At 34.8% G+C, this 18,609-nt stretch overlaps 1 protein-coding gene across 3 annotated transcripts in view; it reads left to right on the forward strand.

Moving 5' to 3' along the window:
* The window catches only part of LOC137624260 (fibroblast growth factor receptor-like 1), a 75,479-nt gene that overhangs the window by 24,828 nt on the left and 32,042 nt on the right, over positions 1–18,609 (forward strand). Inside the window, exon 1 of one of the 3 annotated variants that reach the window (XM_068354790.1) lies at positions 13,994–14,020. The exons of the other annotated variants lie outside the window; for them this stretch is intronic. Coding sequence (XP_068210891.1) covers positions 14,009–14,020 — 12 coding nt within the window. The 5' untranslated portion in view covers positions 13,994–14,008. Of the gene's footprint in view, positions 1–13,993; positions 14,021–18,609 lie in introns of those variants that run through there. 3 annotated transcript variants of the gene reach the window in all.

Raw genomic sequence — 18,609 nt, forward strand, 5'->3', positions numbered from 1 at the left:
TCATAAATCCTGTGGACAATAGAACGCACTTCTGGAGAAAAGGTTTTGTCGTACGAAAACTTAATAAATGTTTTGAGAGTATTGATTCGTGAATGTCTCCAGGAACATTTTTAAATAATTCGTTACAAAATAACGTAACGTAAGGGAGTCTTGCTTAATTTATTTAGTAGTTTTTTATAGGATTTTAGGATATAGTTTTAATATTTATATCAATAACGTTATTTATTTATTTGAATTATTAATTATTTTATTGAATTTATAAGAAATTAACGATTTTAGAAGCTTTAAATAAGTGGTATTGCAGTGAGAATTTTTTCCCCAAAAATATTTGAAAGAAATTATCAATAATATATATATATATATATATATGTACAGTATGTATATATATATATATATATGTACAGTATATATATATATATATATGTACAGTATATATATATATATATGTACAGTATATATATATATATATATATGTACAGTATATATATATATATATATGTACAGTATATATATATATATATGTACAGTATATATATATATATATGTACAGTATATATATATATATATGTACAGTATATATATATATATATATATGTACAGTATATATATATATATATGTACAGTATATATATATATATGTACAGTATATATATATATATATATATATGTACAGTATATATATATATGTACAGTATATATATATATATATGTACAGTATATATATATATATATATGTACAGTATATATATATATATACAGTATATATATATATATATATATGTACAGTATATATATATATATATGTACAGTATATATATATATATATGTACAGTATATATATATATATATATATGTACAGTATATATATATATATGTACAGTATATATATATATATATATGTACAGTATATATATATATATATATGTACAGTATATATATATATATGTACAGTATATATATATATATATGTATGTACAGTATATATATATGTATATATATATATATATATATGTACAGTATATATATATATATATGTACAGTATATATATATATATATATATGTACAGTATATATATATATGTGTGTGTGTGTGTATGTATTCAAACCATATTAACTTAATTCTGTTAACTTTTGGTCTACCAAAGAGACAAAGAATAAAATATAAGACATTCTAGAAATACAACCCAAGCTATAACCATAAAAATCATTGGATATAAATTTAAAAAAAAAAAAAAAAAACTGTGGAAGACTAAATGAGCGTAAAGGAAGAATTGATATTTGATATACCATAAATAGTCCTGGGAACATACTGCAGTGCGGTCTATACCACCAGCTGCGTAATTGCATTGAAAGAAATGTTATATGCAGAGGAAAGTATACCTTAGAATATTCAGGTGTTTCAAGAGTGTATGCAATAATTTATTGAATATTATTTTGGGTTTTTGATAAATAAGGTGCATAGTGCAAGTTTCTTGTATTGTTAAATTTACAAAGAATATATTTAGTGTGTAATAAAATTTGTTCACCCTGTGGTAGGCGTGTAAGAATACTACCATCGTAGAGAGCGATTAGTAGGACAGTTTCTGTCTTGCTTTTATACCAACGTAGAAAGCGACTAATAGGACAGCTTCTGTCTTGCCTTTTTTTTAGCAAAAGGCTAGAAGGCCCACCACCAATATCTGTGGTAGATAAATGCAGGGGCATTAGATCGTAAAAACACTGTCAAATTATATTATAAACCTACCTTCCTTACTTTGACGGCTGCTTTTCCGGTCCTATACAGCAGAGGAACCCCACTCTCTACGGTACAGGACTTCCACTGTCGTTATATATTGTTCGTCTAGAGTATTAAACGTTTCATATCAAGTATTGCTCATTTACTGTTAAATCGTCACTGTCATACGACTCATGGAATAAGAAAGTCCTCAGTTTCCTCTTGAAAGCCTTAATGTCTCGTGAGAGCTTGTTATATGGTCTCGGGACCGCATATTTGAAGGCTCTGGAGCCTAAAGTAGACAGATCTAGGTTCCAATAGTTTGAAAGCATCTTAACTCTTCTCGTGTCGACACCATTTGTTGGCTGCGCAATATGTAGCAATTCTCTTTAGTATTTTGGAAGACCGGTTCTCATAACTTGTTGGATTTTTGTACATATTTTAAATTCAATTCTCGCTTTAATCGGTAGCCAGTGTAAATCATTTAGTATAAGGGTGATCCTTTCTGTAGGCGGGACATCTTTTATAAGTCTTGCTCCTCTGTTTATTAAGGTTCGTAATTTTTTTTTAAGGTGTACTTTTGGTAAATTGTAATAGATGGAGTTGCAGTTGTCAATCCTGGTAATAACAATTTATCATAAGTTTCTTTTGCCAGTAACTGATAACTACCCTTCAGAGTAGCTAACAATTTTGTTGACAAACGGCTATTTTGCAGTGGCAATAATTTTGATAACTGCTATTCCTACAACATTTTTAGTTTTAGAAATAATATTCGCTAAGCAAGCTGTAATTACAGTAAACAGTTCATCTTGCCATATGCGGATAGAACAGGCGAGAAAAGTTAGTACAGTACATACAAGACTTTATAAGGAAAGTTGTTTCCTTTGGGCTGTAGGAATGAATATTCCCGTTGAAGATTCATTAAGGCCCGCGTAGGGAAATATATTACTCAAGTTGCTAAATTGTTCTGTTAGTTTTCAAGTTTCCACAGATGTTATATATGAATTAATTTTTATGGGAATGATCTGAATATATAACCTTTCACATTTTTTTATCACCTTTAGGAATTTTATGGAAAAAATGGGTGTTATTGTAAATATATTTTTGTAGATCGATCTTTATTTCCCTTTAGTTATTAATTGGAAAATTTAGGTATAAATTAATGGGTTATTGAATTTATTTGTAAGGGTTTGCATAATTTGTGTAGAATAAAACAACCATTAACGTAACATAAACAGTATCTCCATATTGCATTATGACGTTTTTATCCCTAACTAAAAATAACTAAAATATCCATATATATATACCCAGTTAGGCCTGCCAACACAAACAATCAATTCGCCATGCCTTCGAATAACTGCGAAACGATATTGTAACTATCTTCGTATTACCTTATGACAGTTATCCCTAATTAACAAAAAATAACCAATATATCCATACATATAAACCCAGTTAGGCCTGCCAACACAAACAAACAATTCGCCATGCCTCCGAATAACTGCGAAACGACACACGTCGAAGATATTGTCAGCTTGAAAATGTGTGTCGTGAGGCGCCCGGATGTCGCATGGCAAGGTGACACTCCCACCTTTTATAACTTTGCTCTCGCTCGAATCATTGTTGCTCGCTCGCTCCGTTTCTCCTTGCTGGCCTCTTCTTCCTACAGAAAGTGTAGCTCGGCCTCTCCTGTAGACGGGGCCTCTGGGAGGAAAGGCCCAAACTGGCTTGTCATTTCTTGGCCTTGACTTCGTGATAGTTTGCATTCGTATGGTCTTCCCTTTTTTTTTTCGTCCTTGCTTCCGTTATTGAAAGACAGCGACTGTCTTGTCTTACAGGGTGACTGTCTTGTCTTACAGGGTGACTGTCTTGTCTTACAGGGTGACTGTCTTGTCTTACAGGGTGACTGTCTTGTCTTACAGGGTGACTGTCTTGTCTTACAGGGTGACTGTCTTGTCTTACAGGGTGACTGTCTGACTGTTTTAGGAAGGGACTGTCTGACTGTCTTGGAGAGATACTCTGACTGTCTTGAAGAGATATTGTGACATGCTTAGAGAGGAACTGTTTTGACTGTCTTAGAGAAGACTGTTTTGTTTGTCTTAGTTTTAACAGTTTTGACTGTCTTAGAGAGGAACTGTTTTAGAGAAGAACTGTTTGACTGTCTTTCATAATAACTATGACTGATTCACAGAACGACAGAGGGACTATCTTGACAATCTTAGAGGGTCAGTCTTAAGGTAGGACTGTCTTAAATGTATTAACGAGGGACTATCTTCCCGAGGGACAGTCATTCTGAGACTGACTGATTGACATGAGAGGCCGTCAATATGTCATGAGTAATTTAATGATCTCTGAATCATGGTATGTCATGCAACAGTGATTGTTTTTGCTCTCCAGTTAATGCTTATCTTGAAGATACGTTATTACATGATTATTTTTAGGTGGTTTTATTGGACAACTGTATTTGTTTTACTTTATTTTATGATTATTTAAAATAGTTCACCTGCCAATTCCCCTGATATTAATTTATAATTATATTTAGGTGGTTTTATTGGACAACTGCATTTGTTTAAATTTTATTTTATGGTTTAAAATAGTTTCCAGGCCAATTCCCCAGATATTAATTTTTGTAACATATTCTTAAACTCAAAATGAACATTTTACTGTTCTAGGAATTTGTATATTCGATAAATTATTTTGATCTTTATTCTCAGTTTGTATATACAGTATTACGTATTATTTCTGTGTCATGGAAGTAGCGAAGCATTATTGAAGAAAACTTAAAGTATGATTTTCTGTAGTTGTTAACCTTGAAATGGGTAGTTGGCATATTTGGTCTAATGACTTAGTAAGCCTTGATGGATTCTCAAATTGGTAGCTATAATTAAAAGTGAAATAAACCTACCAAATTGTTTTATAGCTTTTTCTGTAGTAGTAGTAGTAGTAGTAGTAGTAGTAGTAGTACAATATTGCTTTTCAAATATCAATGAATCTTTATTATTATTTATTATTATTATTAGTAGTAGTAGTAGTAGTAGTAGTAGTAGTAGTAGTAGTAGCAGCAGCAGCAGCAGCAGCAGCAGCCGAGGGAAAACTAGTACACTACTGCTTTTCAAATATCATTGAATAACATTAGTAGTAGTAGTAGTAGTAGTGGGTAAACTAGTACTCTGTTGCTTTTCAAATCATTGAATAACTATTATTATTATTATTATTATTATTATTATTATTATTATTATTTTTATTGTATTATTATTATTATTATTAGTAGTAGTAGTAGTAGTAGTAGTAGAGGGGAAAACTATTACACTGCTTTTCAAATAACATAGAATAACTTTTAAACCTGCAAATTCACCATTGGCGTATTGCTGGAAAATCTTCAAGTTTTCTGTTGTTCCTTGGTCATTCCCACTAAACTCATAATTCTCTCCATATAATCACCTTGATTATCTCGAATCAAGACCGCAATTATCCTCGTCGAAGAAAGATTTTAATCCACCAAACTGCATAATGTCAAGTCATCTTCAAGTCTTCGGGGAGGAGGAAGAGAGGAAGAGGGAGAGGGGGGGGGGGGGTTAGGAGGTAGAGAAGGGGGGTGAGGAGGTTTGTCATATGTCTCCCTGATAATGATAGTAATTATCTCCTGTGTTTCTGCGTCTTATTGTGGTTCATTCGAAGTACTTATTCACTCTTTGCACCAATGACTGTTTTTACTCTTGGAACATTTTGCTCTCTCTCTCTCTCTCTCTCTCTCTCTCTCTCTCTCTCTCTCTCTCTGAAAATGATTTCTTACATTCTATGTTCTTGTTGTTTGATGTATAAAGGTTATATATATATGTGTGTATATATACTGTATCTCTAAATGGCTTCATACGTTCTTTTTGTTTGATGTATAAAGGTTATATATGTGTGTGTGTGTGTATATATATATATATATATATATAATTTTATTGATTCAATATATATATAATTTATTTCATATATATATATATATATTATATATATATATATATATATATTATATATATATATATATATATATATATGTATATAAAATTGTCTTCATTACAGTATATCCCATAGTCAAAATGGTATGCACAAGATCCAGAGTTTATTATTTTAACCTTGAATCTATAATTGTATGGGAAAACTAGCTTAAGAGAAGATTCATAGTCCTGTGTATTTAGGAAGTTAATTTTTACCTTCGCATTGTTAAAAAACCCATTCATCTCAAATTGGCGGAACAGCCAATTGTTGTCCGGTGGGTAGTTCGTTGTTAACCACTTTTTTTATTGAATTACTCTTATTTAATTTCAAATAATTATTACTTGAAGTGATAATTGATAAATATAACATTTAAATATGGCTCTCTGATATCACATTAATAAGTAATACTTTGTGGAACAAGTCTTAAAATGAGTAAGTTGTTCGTGATTGGCGAGTCTGAGTAGGCGAACCTTTATTTTTGGTATGCAGTTGTTAGCGCTATTGCCCTTGTACAAATAAGCATTGACCAACCACGTTTGACTGCCTACTAGGTACGTAAGTCAACGGTTTGTCATCGCTTACTATTGTATGATTTAATAAAAGTGACCTTTTTCTGAAGTTTATTAAGCGAATATCAGGACCAGTCGACAGTGAAATCTATAATTTGAGATTATTTTGAGGATAAGGACCAATGTAATATTGTATAGAACTATTTTTCTATGATTTAAGACCTTTGATAAAATATCAAACTAAGAATTACTTTTAAAAGCAAAAAAAAAAAAATTAAGACAGTCTGGATTTAAAGGTTTAGCAGCTAACAATTGGTGATGTAGCTATGTCTTATGTGAGAGAGAGAGAGAGAGAGAGAGAGAGAGAGAGAGAGAGAGATTCCAACTTTCCTGATGAGAAAAGTTAATTACTCACCATTATGGCATAGATATCTATGATCCCTCTCTCTCTCTCTCTCTCTCTCTCTCTCTCTCTCTCTCTCGTCTTATCATACAAATTTGAGTTTTAACGTCCGCCATATTGAGAGAACACCCCCCTCCCCCCTCCTCCCCCCCCCCATAAACAACCAGACCCATTAATCACCCTCAAGTCCAATAAGATGGGTTATCTCGGACAGCCGAATCCACACACACTAATAATCACCTCAGTGGTCAGCCAGTTCGAAGGATTTCTCGGAGTTGTCCAATCACCCATTCCTTCGGAGGGGTAGGACCGGGAGGAAGGATGTGTCCTCCCAGGGGTAGAAACGAGGGAGAGAAAAGACTATTAACTGGGTTTTCGGAGAGCGGTCAAATTTTTGAAGGCTGGATGCGAGTGGGGGTTTTAATTCTGGATGCGACTGGAGGTTTCAATTCTGTAAGCATGTGGGTTTCAATTCTGGAAACGAATAGGTTTCAATTCTGGAAGAGGGTTTAATTCTGGAAGCGAGCAAGTTTCAATTCTGGAAGCATGTGGGTTTCAATTCTGGAAACGAATAGGTTTCAATTCTGGAAGAGGGTTTAATTCTGGAAGCGAGCAAGTTTCAATTCTGGAAGCATGTGGATTTCAATTCTGGAAGCAAATAAGTTTTAATTCTTGAAGCAAGCCGGTTTCAATTCTGGAAGTCTGTGGATTTCAATTCTGGAAGCCTGTGGATTTCAATTCTGGAAGCCTGTGGATTTCAATTCTGGAAGCAAGCAGGTTTCAATTCTGGAAGCATGTGGATTTTAATTCTGGAAGCAAGCAGGTTTCAATTCTGGAAGCGAGCGGGTTTCAATTCCTGGAAGCGAGCGGGTTTCAATTCCTGGAAGCGAGCGGGTTTTAATTCCTGGAAGCGAGCGGGTTTTGTTTTCCAGGATGAGATATGTAGAAGTGTTTATTTATCTTGTATAGATTCGTATATAAATTTGTATACGAAAATGGGGATATCTTGTCGATGAATAATGTGCTATTTAAGAATGATCTTCAACTCGTCATATAGTGTGATTTCTTGTTTTTATTTTCTTATGTAGGGTAGTTTTGAATGTCAATATTATTAGTTGTAGCAGTACTAATACCAAAGTTAAAGATGCTTTCAAGTATCTGTTATCATGGATTAAAATGTTCATTCTTAGCCATTATAATTCAGTGGCTGGTACAGCTGGCTTTATTAATTCCGGTACACTAACGTCTTAGCTTCACGTGAAGTGTACCGGAATCCATGAAGCCAACTGTACCACATGTTTTCTGGGTAAATAAAGATATATCCACGCGGTTTTATCTTTTAAAGACTACGAAATATAAGCTAAATTTGCCAATTAATTCGGCAAATTAACCAAAGTAATAATTTTAATAAGAAAAATATCTTTCCCCAGTAAATTTTCCCCACACAAATTATGACTTAATTACATCTATTCACACGGGGCCGTCGTAAAATTAATGTATATATAAAAAAGAAGTTGTCGCGTTATCTTGAGCACCATCGAGAAATCCTATTAAAGCGAACGAGAAAATGAGTCGTTAAAGGTAAAAATATCGAGATGGGTTTGACCAAATATGGCGGGTAATGATTATCCTGATGAACGCGACCAAGAGATTTTACACTTTCTCCTTCTCTTGTTGAACAGGGCCATCCTGCTTAACTCTCTTATTTTTCTCTTGTCCCCTTTATCTTTCTCCTCTTTAATTTTCTTCATAGTTCTCTTTGAGTCTTGTTTTTCTCTTATTCCCTTCATTTTTTTCTCTTTAAATTATTCCCTCCTTTTCGTTTCTCTGTCTTAATTATCTTATTTCCTTTATCTTTCTCCTCTTTGAATTATTACCTTCTCTTTTCGGGTCTCTTGCAAGTCTCATTCTTCTCTTATTCCCTTTATCTTTCCCCGCTAAATTATTCCCTCTTTCTGGATCTCTTGTCTCTTATTCTTTTTATTCCCTTCATCTTTCTCCTCTAAATTATTCCCTCATTTTTCTGTTCTCCTAAGTCTTACTCTTCTCTTAATCCCTTCATCTTTTTCTTATAAATTATTCCTTCCTCTTTTCGGTTCTCTTTTAAGTCTTATTCTTCTCTTATTCCCTTCATCTTTCTCCTTTATTAATTATTCCCTCCTCTTATCAGTTCTCTTTATCCTTCCCTACCTTTGTAATTCTATATTTTTCTTCCATGGTCTTCCTTATTCCTCCTCCTCCTCCTAATCATTCTTATCTACTCTTCCTCCTGCTATCTACCCCATCCTTCCCCCTTTCCTCTTAACTCCACTTCATTGTTCAACCCAAGGATATGTCACTTTCATCTTCATCTCCTCTTTAAATGGTTAGATTGACTTCTCTTTAAATAGGTTTTTCTTCATTTCCTCCTCTCTAAGTTGTTAAACCTTTCTTCTTTTTAAATCTTTAAACCTTTCTTCTTTTTAAATCCGTAAACCTTTCTTTTCCTCTGTAAACCTTATATCCTAAAGTCTTCCTTCTCTTCCTCTTCAAAACTAATGTCCTAAAACCTTACTTCTATTTAAATCCTCAAATATATCTGATTTTCCTCTTGAAATCCTTTAACCTTTCTATTTTTCCTCTTTAAACCAAGCATCCTAAAAACTTAATATTTAAATCTTCAAACATATCTGAAATTCCTCTTGAAATCCTTTAACCTTTCTTCTTTTCCTCTTTAAACCAAATACCCTAAAACCTTACTACTTTTATTTAAATCCTCAAATATATCCGATTTTCCTCCTGTCCTTTAACCTTTCCTCTATTCCTCATAGTCCAATCTTCTACCCCCTCCCCCTCTTCTCATGCTCCCTTGACCCTGTACTTCACCCCCCTCCCCCACTAACTCTTCTGAACCCCAGGGATTATTAAATGAAGACGTTTTGTTGTAGCCTTCTTGGCTGGTATTACTCGTGAAAGAGTTTTATGTGATGTAGGAACCATTAAATTGTTTATTTTATAACTGACAGGTCCCCGTGAGTACCTCTCTAATCTTGTACCTCTAAGGCTTTTTGATTTCTTCTAAGTAGATTACATATTCGTGATAGCCCAATTAGTTTCGGTTTAGTAAAGTTGATATTTATTTTATTAGTTTTTATTATTGTTTTGTGTTCGTAAACATGTTTGCTTGTTTATCTCATCAATATTTCATATTCGCTTTAGAAAATTGCATTTCTCGTCTTGATAAACTTTATAAAAGATGAGATTCAGTTCGATGCTATTTAAAATTGGTAATATTTTGTATCTAACTAATAAATGCTTATTAAATATATCTGATTTCATCTGATAAACTTCGCCGATGAAGTTTCTTTTATGTTCTGTTTTTCCATCGTTCGTGTGGTTAAATATAGGTCAAGTGTAATTGTCGAAAAGGTATTTAAAAAGTAACCAGAGGAAATGGTGTCTTGAATTGAAATAACGCGTAAGTTTGGAGTGAGAAGCAAGCAATTACCAAAATTTGAGTTTACACGTTTTGACGTTAGGGCGCTGTATTCTCTTTGCCTGTTTCAAGCATAAAAATGAGGGTCTCATTTTCTCGCCTCATTCAAGTTTCCTGTGGTGAAGATCATCAAATTATATATTGTATGAGAGAGAGAGAGAGAGAGAGAGAGAGAGAGAGGTGGTTGTTTTTAGATTGCCTGGCCCTTCTGGCTAGACAAAGAGAGAGAGAGAGAGAGAGAGAGAGAGAGAGAGAGGGAGGTTGCTGTTGTTATTGTAGCAGATTGCCTGGCACTTCTGGATAGACACGGGCTCTTGCAATCTAGCAGAGAGAGAGAGAGAGAGAGAGAGAGAGAGAGAATCCAAGTTCCACTTTCTGGACAAGAAAAGCTAGAGAGGGATGGAAAAAATATAGCGTTGATATTTGTAATGGCCCATTTGATCGTGCGTGCAGTTGATCGCCGGAAGTGGTTGTCACCTTGATTGCAGAATTGTTTATTGAAAATCTTGTATCTTCTCTGGAGGTGTGTAATTTGACTGGAGTGTTTGCACAGGATAAGATTCGGCCAATTATGTTCAGGTAGGGTTTTTGTCGGACTAAATCCTCTCTCAGGCTTGCGGTTTCGAAATGGATTACGTGGTTGTATTAGTTTCCTTCGAAGCTGGTATAATATTATGCAAAAAAAAAGAACTATTTACTTTTATTATTGGCTCGTGTCATTAGGATTAAATGGCTGGTTCCTGTGATTCCTTCTGGGGTGGCAATGGTTCCTTGGCCTTGAATTTTGTGCTTGGGACACAATTGTCTCAAAGTCCTTGATTTTCTATTTGGAATTTTTTTCTTCTTTATTTAAGTCTTAGGCCGGGAGCACACTAGCGACTCTGTGGCGCCACAAAGCCACAGCATTGTGTGGCGGGGATGTGGTCTCCCATAGGTTTCCATTGTTTTCAAAGCCACGCCACGCCTGTGGCGGGGATGAGCGACAGAGCCACAGTCGCTTGCCACAGTCGCTAGTTTGCGCGTCAAAACTTGAAAACAATGGAAACCTATGGGAGATCTGCCACACGATGCTGTGGCTTTGTGGCGCCACAGAGTCGCTAGTGTGTTCCCGGCCTTAAAGATGTATGTAGTTAATAATGCTTGTATAAAACGTTTAATATACAAGTTTCATTCATATTCGTACATTTTTCTATTGTATATGCATTTTACTTCGAATTGTAATGATATTGATGTTAGCGAGCTATTTTTTAAATTGTTCATTTTTATGTTTACTTTGATGGATGCTTATCCGGTCCCATACAGCAGGAGAACCCTACTCTTTACAGGACCTCCACTGTCGTTTTACCTTTTTCGTTCAGAGTATTTAACGTTTCATATCGCGTATTGTTCATTTACTGTTAAATCGTCACTGTTGTAAGATTTTTTTAAATAAGAAAGTCTTCAGTTTCCTCTTGAAAGCTTTAAAAGTCTTCAATCATTCGAATGTTTCGTGGGAGCTTATTATAGTCTCGGGTCGCATATTTAAAGGCTCTGGAGCCTACAGTAGACATATATCTAGGTTCCAACAGTTTGAAGCCATCTGTAACTATTCTCGTGTCGACACGATTTGTTGGCTGCGTAATATGTAGCAATTCTCATAAGTATTTTGGTCGACCAGTTTTGATAACTTGGTGGGTTATTGTACATATTTTAAATTCAATTCTCGCTTTAATCGGCAGCTAGTTTAAATCGATTAGTATAGGGGTGATCATTTCTAGAGGTGGGACACCTTTTATTAGTCTTAAAAAATTGTTTTCAGGCTTACCCAACCCCCACCATTACCCCTACCACTCCCTTACCCCTACCCCTCCCCTTACCCCCTACCCCTCCCCTTACCCCTACCCCTCCCCTTACCCCTACCCCTCCCCTTACCCCTACCCCTCCCCTTACCCTGGTGTGGCAGTTACAGCTTTCTTGGCCAACAAACAAATGACCTCGTGTTCGATTCAGAAAGGCAATTTCTTTGACAAGTAATTAACCAGTTACGTTGTTGACAGTTGTCTAGGACAGAGAAAATTTACCATAATTGAAAACTTAGAAACAAGGTAATTATCTCTCTCTCTCTCTCTCTCTCTCTCTCTCTCTCTCTCTCTCTCTGTAAATTTAAAAACACACTCAATACGATGTCAGGATGCCGGAAAACTTCAAATCAATAAAAACTCAAGAAGACCTTAACTAGGTAATTCTCTCTCTCTCTCTCTCTCTCTCTCTCTCTCTCTCTCTCTCGTCATGCACGCGTTCCGTTTCCCTGGCCCAATGTCCTAGGGACGGGCAGCGTCTCCCAATCGATTTTCCTCGCATCATGTTTGATATGACAAATGGTTATCATCCGGCCGAAGGAAATGTAATCACCTTATCCTGCCACATGCCATTACCTCCTAAGAAATTGCTACCCACACAATGACCGTGGTGGGCAGCGTTGTACATACCCTTTGGAAGATTCTCTCTCTCTCTCTCTCTCTCTCTCTCTCTCTCTCTCTTCAGCCATTACTTATATGCAACTGCAAGTGGTTACGAAGTACTATTTCCTACCATTGGATGAATAACTGTAAGCAGTTCATAAACTAGGTGTATGAACTCATTTGTGTATGCATGGATGCTTGTGTACTGTACAGTATATTTATAGGTATATTATTTATATTGTGTACATACAATACATGTAATATACTGTATATGTGAATGTATGTATTTGTATATACATATATACAGTATATGCATGTGGATATATATATATATATATATATATAATATATAATTTATATATATATATATATATATATGTATATATATAAATATATATATATGTATATATATAAATATATATATGTGTGTGTAAGTTATATATGTCAATAAGATTAAGAAAACGACGACAGATCCTCATTCATCATGTATATATCACCATCTGGTGCCATATGTTTTTCTAGGTTATATTAACGTGTCCGACTGGACGAGAGAAACACACAGCATTCTTACCCTCTCTTGGATAAGTTTAAAACCTTCAGTAGTATCCCTATCTTCAGGATACCATATTTAAAGTTCCCAGAATCCATAATACACGTTTCCTCTGTTTCCCATTATTTGTATCCCACTCATTATTCCACGAGTAGTATCCCACTTAAATAACTCAAACTTGTCTTCCTCTTTGTAACTCCCAGGTTGTTTCCCGTATTCATTATCCCAACTTGTATCCATCTTTATAATACTTACTTGTATAACTGTTAATAACACCTAACTTGTATCCCTATTTTTTTAGCCAAATTGTATCCCTCTTCAGAACTCGCAACTTATTTTCCATCTTTATAACCCCAAACTTTAATCCATCTTCGTAATCCAAACTTGTATAGCTATTCATAACCCCAGCCTGTATCACCCGTCTTACACCCAAATTGTATCCATCTCCTTAACTTAGTGTTTCCCAGCGTTATAACCCCACCTTGTACCCCTCCTCATAACAACAAATTGTACCCCAGGTTGTATCTCTTCATAACCACCTTGTATCGCCTACAGATAATGCACTACTATCCAACCCCTGACCCCCTTAACTTGTATCCCATCCCTCATATAACGTCCAGGGAACTATTTTGTGTTTCTCTTCATAACCACCTAGTATCCCCTACAGATAATGCACTACTATCCAACTCCTGACCCCCTAACTTGTATCCCATCCCTCATAACGTCCAGGGAACTATTTGACACCCATTAAATTCCGATGTATTGTGACGCGAGTCCGTCAGTGTCACTCAGTTTCGCGAGAACCCATTCGCGGAATTGTGACGCCGCGCAAACTACTGTTTTTCGTGTTTCGTGGTTTTTAGTGGTTCTGTTGGAGTTTTCGAACAAAATAGTCATCCATTTTATTCTGCTGCAGTTCTGGAATCGATTATATGTATTGCCTGGTATGCAGAACATTTATTTCACATTGGCGTGAAGTATAAATCTTGAAGTTTTATATATACATACATATGTATAGATTCACTATAACTGTTAATGCGATCTTTGTTGCTGTTTTGTGTGCGTGCGTGCGTAGGTTTGTGTGCGTGCGTGCGTAGGTTTGTGTGCGTGCGTGCGAGTGAGTGTCACTGACTTGTGGCCGAATTCCTGAAAATGGAAAATCATTCCCGATAATTCGTCTGAATACATTAGTCTCCCCATTCAGTCGTGCCTTACTTAATGAGAGCATGAATTTAGTCTATTGGCAGTAATGCTATTCAGTACTGAAAATCAATTGTGTTGAATGCACGGGAAATTCGAAAATAATACAAAAAGTGAGAGAGAGAGAGAGAGAGAGAGAGAGAGAGAGAGAGAGAGAAACAAATTAACAAAACACACACATACAAACAAACGCAGACAGACACACACACAGACACACTACAGATACACACACACACACTACATATACACACACAGACACACACACACACTACATATACACACACAGACACACACACACACAGACACACACTACACACACACACACACACACTACACACACACACACACACTACACACACACACACACTACACACACACACACACTACACACACACACACACACTACACACACACACACACACACACGAACAGACAGACACTACAGATACACACACACACACAGACAGATACTACAGATACACACACAGACAGGCACAGATACACACACACGGACACACATACGCACACAGACAGAGCCCCCTCCTTCCCCCTTCACCTACGTACGAAATTGGTTAATGATTGGTGGGCGTGGTTTTTGGACGCGACACCCAGACATTATGCACGCCCACCGAACATGCTGTGGTAATCCAGGACGCGAATTGGATTAATTTTGCATGGGAGGATGTGATTAAGGTGATATAGATGTGGAGTGAATGAAAAAAAAATACGCTGCATTATGAAGAAGTTTGATTTTCTTAAATGTATTCCGGGCAATGGGTGTTATAGTTGTGTACTGGAACTTGTTCGTTTAAAGCTATGTACCAATGAATATAGGGTTTTATGTCTCAAGACCTGTATGGCTATAATTAATGTAGGGTTTTATATCTTGGATATGTATATTAAGATTAGTATAGGTTTTTATTTCTTGGATAAAATGTATACATCAGCTGATTAAATGTGGATGTTATAGATACTATTTTATATACTGGATTTGTATACTAAAATTTATATATCAACTGTTTAGATGTGGATGTTTAGATAGTAGTTTTTATAATGCTCGATTTGTATACTAAATTGTATATATATAATAGCTGTTTAGATGTGGATGTTTACACTAGTTTTTATATATTGGATTTGTATAGTAAAATTTATATATAATCAGCTGTTTAGATACTAGTTTTTATATATTGGATTTGTATAGTAAAATTTATATATAATCAGCTGTTTAGATACTAGTTTTTATATATTGGATTTGTATAGTAAAATGTTATATATGATCAGCTGTTTAGGTAAGAATGTTTAGATGCTAGTTTTGATATATTGGATTTGTATACTAGAATTATATATTCAGCTTTTTGGATTAAGGATGTTTAGATACTAGATTATATATATTGGATTTACATTCTAGGATATAATCAGCTGTTTAGATAGGAATGTTTTGAAACTAGTTTGTATATATTTGATTTGTATACTAGAATTATATAATCAGCTGTTAAGATAAGAACGTTTAGATCCTAAACACATTTCAGTGTATTAAATGAAAAACTTAATGAGAACTTCATCAAACAAAATAAGTCTTGTTAAGTCCTTCCACACATCCTTACGTGTGTGTTTGTCCGTTTCATTTGGTTGTGTATTTCATTGTATATAAACTGCAAATAACATTCCCCACAAACTACACACGAGACGACAGTCCCCAAACGATGTGTACAGTCTTTTTCCCCCCCGAACCCTCGGCAAACTATCGCCCAAAAGAAAGTACCGCAAAGAAATGTTTATTTTTATCGGCTGTTGTAAATGTAGTGGAGAGAAAGTTAGGGAGAGAAACAGCAAGGTGTTGGGTCTGTGTGTGTGTTTCGCAGAGAGCAGAATAGAAGTTAAAAAGGAGTTTGTTTAGGGGGGAAGGGGGGTAGTTTGTCCTTGGGGAGGGGTGGCTTGGAATGGGATAGTGGTTTTTATGTCGTCTCTCCCCCTCCCCCTCCCCTCCCCTCACACAACTCCCATAATGCAACAGGTGTCTACTCCAGTTCACGCTTTCATACATTTTTCATACTTTTCAGCGCTATTCCATTCATTTTTATTGGCCATTCTCTCTCTCTCTCTCTCTCTCTCTCTCCTTCTCTCTCTCTCTCTCTCTCTGTTATCTGTGAATATAATCAATACAAGTAACACTCAAAGTGGAGCTCGGTAAATTGATATATACATATATATGCAGACCTGTATATATGTGTATCTCTCTCTCTCTCTCATCTCTCTCTCCTCTCTCTCTCTCTGTTTTCTGTGAGTGTTACTTGTATTGATTATATTCAATAGTGGAGCTCGTAAATTGATATATACATATATATGCAGACCTGTATATATGTGATATATATATATATATATATATATATGTATATATATATAATTATATATATATACAGTATTTGTATACAATATGTATATATTATATATATACAGTATTTGTATACATATGTATATATTATTATATTCACTTGTACAGTGTATATATAATATATATATATATATATATAATACAGTATATATATAATTTATATATAGTACATATATATATATACAGTATATATATAATCTTTATATATATATATATATATATATACCAGTATATGTATATTATATATATATATATGTGTGTATTATATATATATATGTGTGTTTGTGTTGTATATATATATATTATATATATATTCACATACACTATATGTGCATATAATTTATATATAAATAATTATATAAACCTCTCGCCAACCCCATCTCTACCTCATGCCCTGTAATACCGGTGGTTGTCCTCCTGAAGTCCTGATAATAATTCGGCAGGAGAGAGAGATAATTTTCTTTCTAGCCGCGACTCCTCCTCATCTCACGACACTCCTCCCCCTCCACCTCCCCCCTCTCTCCTTTCAAGGAGGACCCATAATGGCGCCGTTAAGAGAGAATTTATCCTTCTGGATTTTCTCGTCCGAAAGAATATAAACAGAATTGGTGTTCCTCCGTCGGACACGTAATTGCAATTATGTAAATTTGTAGGTAACAATTTTTCCCCATTAAATCCTCGGGTTTTGAAAAATCGCCCCCTCTCTTATTTTGCAGGGGCCATCGAGTGGGACACACCTGGAGAGAGAGGAGAGAGAGAGAAGGAGAGAGAGAGAGAGTATTCTTTTCATGATTAATTTTATTGATTCTTGTTTTAAAGATTGGAATTTGCTATTAATTCATTAATGAAAATTCAAATTGCCTACTGACTTAGAGAGAGAGAGAGATGAGAGGAGAGAAGAGAGAGGAGAGGAGAGAGAGAGATGAGAGAGAGAGAGAGAGACATCATTTTTCTCATAGGTTAATTTTTTTAGAATCTTTACAAAAGATTGAAATTTTATAATTTATTGATTGTTAATTTGCCTACATACTTTGAGAGAGATAATTAGTTTTTTTTCATAGCTTAAATTTTATTTAATTTGTTCATAAAAGATTAGAATTTTCTCTACTAATGAATTAATAAATTAATAAATTTTGAGTTTTATTTCATTGATCTAACTATAATTTTATTAACTCTGGACGTTTTTGTGTGTTGTAACACTTATATTTTGTTTGATAATCTCTCTCTCTCTCTCTCTCTACTCTCTCTCTCTCTCTCTCTCTCTCTGACTCATTATCTTCCCACATTATCATTTTCTCCTTCCCTTCGTAGCCTGCCCGAAAAAAAAAAAAACAGGAAACGCCAGCCAATTAGGACCACTAACTCTTATAGCACTTGCAATATTATATTTTGGTGTATACTGCGTATTTTGCAGGCTGCAACAATAGAAAAATTACATTGCGGGAGAACTTGCTGTTTTCTTTTGTCCTTTTTTGCTATTTTTATTCTCGCAAGTGTTGCCAGAACCACTATTTACGAGTCCTATTACACTGGCAACACTTTTAAGTGGCTGGATTATGCACACAACCTGGCGTGCTCCAACACCTTTTTTATTTATTTTTTTTTTTTTTTTTTTGAGGCGTGCTTGTGTTAGGGTGAAAGGTATTTGGACGAATATTTAATTAGTTTTTCTACGGCAATTTAAGTTTTTGACATCGGTTTCTCTTCACTATGCAGTTTAGGATTTCAATCCTTTGTTTTTATCTATTTTTCCATGGATATTATGGTTTTTCGTATTTACTCCTCATTTAAAAAAAAAAAGTGTATGCTCTCTTCTTTTCCATGCCCTTTTTAATGCCTACTTTAGAACTGCTGCTTTTATGTACTTTGGGTTTTTTCTATTAATTTTTCTCCTTCACACTTTTGTATAATTACTTTCGAAAATATTACGCCCCTCCCCCT

Source organism: Palaemon carinicauda, chromosome 31 (genome assembly GCF_036898095.1).
Source record: "Palaemon carinicauda isolate YSFRI2023 chromosome 31, ASM3689809v2, whole genome shotgun sequence".
Lineage (NCBI taxonomy): Eukaryota > Metazoa > Arthropoda > Malacostraca > Decapoda > Palaemonidae > Palaemon > Palaemon carinicauda.